The sequence below is a fragment of the Electrophorus electricus genome, chromosome 14 (genome assembly GCF_041902795.1).
Source record: "Electrophorus electricus isolate QZ-2024a chromosome 14, ASM4190279v1, whole genome shotgun sequence".
Classification (NCBI taxonomy): domain Eukaryota; kingdom Metazoa; phylum Chordata; class Actinopteri; order Gymnotiformes; family Gymnotidae; genus Electrophorus; species Electrophorus electricus.
Window position 1 is genome coordinate 26,454,926 of NC_137510.1, and position 7,575 is coordinate 26,462,500.

Sequence of the window (7,575 nt, forward strand, 5' to 3'; positions counted from 1 at the left end):
TCACACAACCATTGATCAAGTACACTGTCAAATCCATCTTCTTCACAGAAACAGCTTTTTCAGTAGTGTGGAAACCTCCTTTATGACATTGTCAGAACATTTCACCACACGCATCCTTCAGCCATAGTTGCTGTCTTCTTACCTATGTTGATACCTGTTATTTGTTCACAGTAACTCGGTATGTTACCACTTCAGCTCTTACCTCCCTTTTAAGAGGTCAAACAATGACGGACTTTGACTGATGGCCGCACCGTGTGTATCCCAAACGAAATTAATCGATTATGTGTTGGGCAGAGCGATAGCAGTTCACTTTTGCTTCACGATCCAACACATTTTCAGTCTTAGACTTTAAGGATCAATGTGCTTGCTATCAAAACTGTGACATGGCCTTGTTCACTCCAGAAACCACAAAGATAATGACTGATTACAAAATTTTGAGAGGATGCAACAGAATTACTTAAAGGTGTAAACATGTGAACACATCCACTGCTAAACCTTCAATCTCTGCAACTGACAAGCATGTAGCTAAGTATGCAAAATTAACACATGCATGTACACTCGCTCACATCTTAAAATGCATCATTGCTTTTTCAAGTTTGGTTTATTTGTCACATACATAGTCATACACAGTATAACTCGCAGTGAAATGGTTTGGTGTGTGACAACACAGAGGCTGGACATGATGGAGCTCTGATCTGCTCAGATGTTCCGGAGCTGAGAGTCTAATCATGCTTTACGCCACACTGCAGCCATTTGATTTCAAAGAGTGTTGTAAAAACAAACACACAAAAGCTATATACTTTAATAGAAACTTGATATTAACATGAAAGTCAAGGAACAGGATTTAAGAATACAAAAAACAATGACCACTTGTCTTTTCTAAGAATTTTAATAACAGATTGTTTAACAGCAATTCACACAGCTATGAAAGTCAAGATACTTTAACCTTTAAAGTACCAATCAGTAAGTTTTGTTTTGGAGGTTTTATGGTAGTGGACTGCAGCATTACCAAACACTGCAGGCCCATATCTGTGTATGTGCTGGCATCACTCCGTTAAACTCCCAGCTAGCCTGAGGGTGGCTGTGATATCACTGCACACACTCTCGACTGGGACCCAACATCGCTAGCAGTGGAATGTAGAAATGGCAGGACAGCCTAACTGCGTTACACGGTGTTACACGGGCCGCTCAGAAATTCAGTTCTTCCTCTTGCCCTTGCTGGTGGTTTTGGCAGGAGTTGCCAAAGGAACGGCCGCTTGGTAGAGGGCTGCAGACACTTTGTTGATGTAGTAGAGGGCGAAGAGTGAGAATATCAGACTGTGGAGCGAAGGACAGGAACAGTTCAGTACCATGTAGGTTCAGCTGAGTACCGTGTGGGTTCCCTTTTCTGATACTCACCACGTGGTGACACACACGCGATGCACCAAACCTGAGGCGAACATGGACAGACACAGGCACAAAAGAACTGACAGAAAAAGAATGAACATCATTTGTTTACTTCCGATGCCTGTATAGGTACTAACAGTTAATGAAATAGTATATATGAGACCTAATCTAAATATCAGAAACTGAGGATTCTGTTATGACAGTTATTGCAAACTATTCACAAGCAGCTTTAGAAATATGACAACAGACTAGTTCAGTATTAAAAGCAGGTTTGCCACTCACTCTCTGGGAAGATCTTTGCCTGGAAGCCTTTACCAAAGACGAGGTTCTCCAGGTTGTTGAAGGCCTGTTATTGAAGGTTAAGGACCAATACAGGGGAACAGACTCAGAAACAGTCAATTATTTATGCTGCAGATAACCAGAAATCACAGCAAAGAGGGAAATGGAGTCCTTCAATACTGGCGAAGAGCAAAGCAAACTCTCGAGTAAACATTCATTATCTGACACATGTCAAGGCAGGTGTGCTGATCTAGACAGCACTAACTCTGTGAGAACTGCAGTTTGTAGATGATGTACACATCTCTCCAGAACCCCAGGATGCCTCGGGGCTGGGAGACGAGCCCCATGAGGGCAGGATACAGTGAGGGAGCAAACGAAGAGCACGGAGCCCAGGAAGCCGCCCAGGATGGTCAGCCACTCCGAGGAGCCCAGCTGTCTGCTAAACATCTGCATCCCCGCAAACACCAGCACAGACAAGAGACTGGACAACACCAGAGACGTCCCCGTGTTCACCACTGAGAGGGAGAGTTTACCCATGAGCACAGACAGACATGAGCACTACAGAGTTGTAGAAGAGGACACAAATGATTAAGAGAGACATTTAACTTAATGCATTACGTTGTACATATTTATATTTTTCTATAGACAAGCACTCAAGCCAAATAAAGCAGGCTGCAGGTAACACTATGCCTTTATTCGGACACACACATTTCATCTCCATTCTAAAAACTCTGTGTATTATCCAGACACAGAGACCCAAACACATATTTCCTCTCCAGCCTAACAACTCAGGCTGTTTGTGTTTTTTTACGCGCAGTGAAGAAGCGTAATGACCGGTCGCCTCAGCAAGCTGTTAGAGCATTTTCACTACTATGTGTAACTGTGTATTATTAAGGTATGTGTATTTCAGTCTTCTAGGTGTGTATTGTAGTCTTCTCAGTAGACGAACACACAATCATCCTCGGTATGGGACACGTCAGTGTCCGCTCGTCAATGAGTTCCGGCTGGAAACAAAAAATACTTTGATCTCGCACTTGCTTAGCTATCAATCTAGAAAGGTTTCCTATAAAATATACGTTGACTATCTGGATATTATTTGTGTAAATGCATGTGTACGGTGAAGACGGTGTTTTGTCTGGAAGACAAACCAAACCAGCACTTTTGGCTGAGATCTAAATGACGCTCGCGTTAGCTCGCTGACAGGTATCAACGAACGACTTCGTAAGATAAAGCAAATCTGTAAAATGCCAATTCTGTAAAACACAGAAGGTCACAAACTCACCCATTCTTCTCTCGGAATATGCAGTAAATGCAGCTTGATCGAGGCAAAGTCTGCGATTGAAGTTGTTAGATTCGTGCTGTGTCTGCTCTCCGCTCGCTAGCGCCGCTCGCTCGTCTGCCGCCTGCTGGCCAGGAGGGCGCGCTGCAGCTTCACGTAAGGGAACCTCGATAACTCCGAGATCTCGTATCAACATTCGCTGCTGGCAGAAACCCATCATGTCTTTTTAAGCATTTTTTCCCCTCAGATTTTTTCTCCCAGTCCGTACCGCCGAGCCCGTGCCACCAGTGAAACCAGTACGCATGCTCTACCGAGCCCGTCTCAGTCATCAGCCTTCACGGTGGAAGGCGCGAGCGGTCTGCGTGCGCGGAGCTTCACACAGCGACCACCGAAAGGCCGCAGCTGGACTACCGGCCCGGTTCGTCGTGCCAGCACCGGGCTGCAGTTGCACTCCTCTAATCACAGATCCCACTAAGACCGGCGTCCCTGCGTCTCCAGACCGGTGCAGACGTTTCGATGGACTGGGGGAGTAGGTCCCCTGCGCGCGTTTGCACCCTGCCTCATTCCCAGCCATGACAGACGCGGAGTTACAAACCTTTACGTCCATCATGGATGCTCTCGTGCGCATCAGCGTGAGTATTTTTGGTGCTTCCGACTCGCGTGTGTTGGATTTGCGCGTGCTTGCGCGTGTTTCCTTCGTGCTCTTTCCTGGGCAGCAATAGCAGCACCAAGCATCTCGGGCCGGTTTGTTTGCGGGCCACTGCAAACATCAGCTGGGTGTATTTGTGTAGACGGTCGTGTAAACAGGGATGTTTAATAACTAATAACTGCCGCGAGCGTTACATAAATATCTCTTGCAAATGTCCTCGTGTCTGTCAGACTAGCGCAGCGCCAGACTGCACTCAGAAGTGCGGATACCCACGCGCGTTAAACCGCTGAACTGTTTAACGGTGAACGCCCGCGGTGCGCCGAACTGGACCTCCAAACGGGAGAGTGGAAATAACGAGGATACAACGAGCAAAAGGAAAAGGGAGGCTGACAAAAACAAGGCCTCGTGCGAACGCGCGCCGGAGGGATGCTTGTTGCCATAGCGACGGCGCAGGCAGGCTTAACAGAAGCTTTGCAGCACAGCGGGCGAGACGCGCCGACACGGTGGCGCGTGACGAGCTGAGCACTCGGGTCCTGGAGTTGTTCTGCCTGCTGCGTTTTAAGGACCAGTTGCGCTTTTCTTTTAAGAAATCGATTCCGATGAAAAGTTTCCTTATAACACAGAGATGGCCGCCTTTGACATTCGGTTTATGGCACGTTGGTTGTCACGTGGCGCAGCATGCGCAGGAACGAGAAGGTTGAAAAAGCGCCACTTGTCAATCATGTCAGCTTTCCACAGCCAGAGAACCCATTCTCTCTCTCTCTCTCTCTCTCTCTCTCTCTCTCTCTCTCTCTCTCTCTCTCACACACACACACCTCTCTCTCTCTCTCTCTCTCTCACACACACCTCTCTCTCTCTCCCTCTCTCTCTCTCTCTCTCTCTCTCTCACACACACACCTCTCTCTCTCTCTCTCTCTCTCTCTCTCACACACACACCTCTCTCTCTCTCTCTCTCTCTCTCTCTCTCTCTCTCTCCCTCTCTCTCTCTCGCTCTCTTCTGAGGCTCAAAAGATGCGATCACATCAATTTTATTTATATACCTGCTCTCCACCTGCTGTCTGTTATGCTTAAATTATTAATGGGGACTTTGTTCTCTCTCTGTCCCTCTCTCATCCCTCTGTCTCTCTGTCCTCTGCCCTCTCTCTCCATCCCTCTTTTTCCTTCTCTCTCTCTGTTTCTGTGCCGTCTCTCTCCAGTCCAACATGAAGAGTATGGAGCGTGAGCTGCGCTGTCCTGTGTGTGAGGAGATGCTGAAGCAGCCCGTTGTCCTGCCCTGCCTACACAGCGTCTGTGTGCTGTGTGCGGCCGAGGTGTTGGTGCAGAGGGGCTACCCTCCTCCGGAGCTCCCCCCAGAGCCCAACACGCCCACGTCCAGCCCCAGTACCCGCTCCCCACGGCAGGCTCGCCGACCCCTGCCCAAGACCGATCGTCTCGACCGCGTGCTCAAGACAGGTGTGTGTTTGCGCATGTGTGTGTATGTGTGTGTGCGTGTGTGTGTATCTGTGTGTGTGTGGGGCACCAGCAGCTGGGCTAGTTCTAAGTGTGTCAACAGTGTTTCTAGTTGTTCTCTCTCTGGTTCTGTTCTCTCTTCTCTCGCGTTCCCTCAGTTAGACTCGTACAAGCTGGTGTGGAAGTTATTTGCTGTTAGTTATCATTCTTTTATTTCCATAACCTTTATCATTTCTCTCTGTCTCTCCCTCTCTCTCTCCCTCTCTCTCTCTCTCCCTCTCCCTCTCTCCCTCTCCCTCTCTCTCTCTCTCTCCCTCTCTCTCCCTCTCTCTCTCTCTCCCTCTCTCTCTCTCTCAGCCTGCGGGACGTATCCAGGCCGTAGACGGAGGGACAGTCCTGCTCTGGTCATGCTGTTTCCATGCCCTACATGTCGCCGTGATGTCGAGCTGGGGGAGCGTGGACTCACTGACTGTCTGAGAAATCTCACACTGGAGCGCATCGTTGAGAGGTCAGATGTCTCACACACACACACACACACACACACATTTGTCTGCTTGAGTAGTCTCCTGATGTGCTGTTGTGTGCATTCTCTGTGATACGCTGAGCTGTTACAGTGCTTGAAGATACACTGCCAGATACACTGAGCTGTTTGCACGTACCCCCCCCCACACACACACATTGCTATAACCTTGTGCAGGTACTATTGTTTCAGAAAAAGGTGCATTAATCCTTCTAGATGGCCAAAGATTACTAATTTGTGTCTGCGTGTGTGTGTATGCATGTTTTTCTGAATGGGTGTGAGTGCATGTGTGTGTGTGCATGCGTCTGTGTGTGCGTGCGTCTGTGTGTGCGTGCGTCTGTGTGTACGTGCGTCTGTGTGTGCGTGCGTCTGTGTCTGTGTGCGTGCGTCTGTGTGCGTGCGTCTGTGTGCGTGCGTCTGTGTGCGTGCGTGTGTGCGTGCGTGCGTGTGTGCGTGCGTCTGTGTGTGCGTGCGTCTGTGTGTGCGTGCGTCTGTGTGTGCGTGCGTGCGTGTGTGTGTGCGTGTGTGTGTGTGTGCGTGCGTCTGTGTGTGCGTGCCTGTGTGTGCGTGCCTGTGTGCGTGCGTCTGTGTGTGCGTGCGTCTGTGTGTGCGTGCGTCTGTGTGTGCGTGCGTCTGCGTGTGTGTGTGTGTGTGTGTGTGTGTGTGTGTGTGTGCGCGTGCGTGCGCGTGTGCGTGCGTGTGTGTGCGTGCGTGTGTGTGTGCGTGCGTCTGTGTGTGCGTGCGTCTGTGTGTGCGTGCGTCTGTGTGTGCGTGCGTCTGTGTGTGCGTGCGTCTGCGTGCGTGTGCGTGCGCGTGCGTGTGCGTGTGCGTGTGTGTGTGCGTGTGAGGTACAGGTACAGGAACACGATAAGTTTGGGCTCCATGGCCGTGATGTGCCAGTTCTGCAAGGCCCCTCAGTCCCTGGAGGCCACGAAGGGTTGTGCAGACTGCCGGGCGAACTTCTGCAACGAGTGCTTCAAGCTGTACCACCCCTGGGGCACACCCCGTGCCCAGCACGAACACATCCAGCCCACACACAGCTTCAGACCCAAGGTAGCAGCGCAGGGCTCTCCCTCCCTGCCTCTCTCTCTCCTTCCCTGTTTACTCTGCAGGGCATGGATTCCTGTGTATGGATTCTTGACACAGGATCTATATATATTCCCATTTATGTAACCAGTAACCATGGTAGTTGTGTGTATTCAGAGAGTCGTGCGAGGATCTTTTAAAGAGCAAAGGGACCTCCTTCTCCTCAGATGAGGCAGGGAGTCGAGGTGAACGTCCCAGCCATCAGGAGTTCTGCGCTTTTAGGAACCAGAGCTGTTAGATGACCAGTCAGTGTGTGTAGGAGGGAACAGACCAGTTTGTCAGTCAATCAGTTCCTTCCTTGTGCGTTCAGCTTGACAACAAGCTGATTTCATCCATGTGTTTACATTACATTTCCGTTTATGGCATTTAGGAGACACTCTTGACCAGAGCAAATTCCTACATTACTTTAGTTGTCTACTCAAAAGTGTTCTTAGTTAGCACAGCCAGGCTAAGTACCGAGGTGATGTTCTATATGGAACGCTGCACTCTGTAGTCAGAGAATGTTAAGCACAGAGAAGTGGACGTTTCTTTCTCTACCTGCAGTGAAATGCTGAAGACTCACTCATCACCCTCCTTGTCTCTGGTGCCTTGTATTTCTCTCTCTCTCTCGTCTCTCACTCCCTCTCTGTGTGTCTCTCTCTCAGGTGCTAGTGTGTGTGGAACATGATCAGGAGAGACTGCAGTTCTACTGCCGTACATGTCAACGGTTGCTCTGTTCTCTCTGCAAGCTCCGTCGTCTTCACAGTGGCCACAAGGTCATGCCCATCGCACATGCCTACCAGACTCTCAAGGTACTGCCACAGACACTGACCGCTAACCCTTTTTACACTAACGCCATGAACCAGAATCTCTAACTTCTTGTCTGCTTTGGATGTCCCTAACAGTCGATACTTGTCTTAGTGGCCCTGGCAAAGTGTGGAAATTGGG

General features: G+C 49.5%; 2 protein-coding genes across 6 annotated transcripts in view; one reads left to right on the forward strand and one right to left on the reverse strand.

Annotated features, from left to right (window-relative positions):
* Positions 1-870: 870 nt before the first annotated feature.
* On the reverse strand, positions 871-3,176 carry krtcap2 (keratinocyte associated protein 2). Of its 2 annotated transcripts, none has more exons than XM_027032328.3 (5): positions 2,948-3,176; positions 2,026-2,180; positions 1,669-1,732; positions 1,399-1,465; positions 871-1,317 (listed from the first exon to the last, which is right to left on the reverse strand). In XM_027032328.3, the coding sequence occupies exons 1-5, from the start codon at positions 3,162-3,164 to the stop codon at positions 1,197-1,199; spliced, it is 624 nt and encodes a 207-aa protein (XP_026888129.2). In that variant the 5' UTR covers positions 3,165-3,176; the 3' UTR covers positions 871-1,196. The 2 variants fall into 2 exon arrangements, with proteins under 2 accessions (XP_026888129.2, XP_026888128.1); XM_027032327.3 differs by having other exon boundaries at positions 2,026-2,223; positions 2,948-3,085.
* An 80-nt stretch (positions 3,177-3,256) lies between these two features.
* The window catches only part of trim46a (tripartite motif containing 46a), a 12,431-nt gene continuing 8,112 nt past the window's right edge, over positions 3,257-7,575 (forward strand). The window contains exons 1-5 of one of the 4 annotated variants that reach the window (XM_035530933.2): positions 3,257-3,576; positions 4,790-5,045; positions 5,400-5,550; positions 6,417-6,615; positions 7,293-7,439. In XM_035530933.2, the coding sequence (XP_035386826.2) occupies positions 3,517-3,576; positions 4,790-5,045; positions 5,400-5,550; positions 6,417-6,615; positions 7,293-7,439 (813 nt within the window). In that variant the 5' untranslated portion in view covers positions 3,257-3,516. The remainder of the gene's footprint in view (positions 3,577-4,789; positions 5,046-5,399; positions 5,551-6,416; positions 6,616-7,292; positions 7,440-7,575) is intronic. The other 3 variants (XM_081696606.1, XR_004776604.2, XM_035530931.2) reach the window with 3 other exon arrangements.

Bases quoted from the DNA above. Each gene is read 5' to 3' on its own strand.
- krtcap2 (XM_027032328.3), bottom strand. From the start codon at position 3,164: ATGATGGGTTTCTGCCAGCAGCGAATGTTGATACGAGATCTCGGAGTT. The intron at 1,733-2,025 runs GTATCCTGCCCT...CTTCAATAACAG, and splicing joins TCTTCGTTTGCTCCCTCACT to GCCTTCAACAACCTGGAGAA. The intron at 1,466-1,668 runs GTGAGTGGCAAA...TTTTTCTGTCAG, and splicing joins GGCAAAGATCTTCCCAGAGA to TTCTTTTGTGCCTGTGTCTG.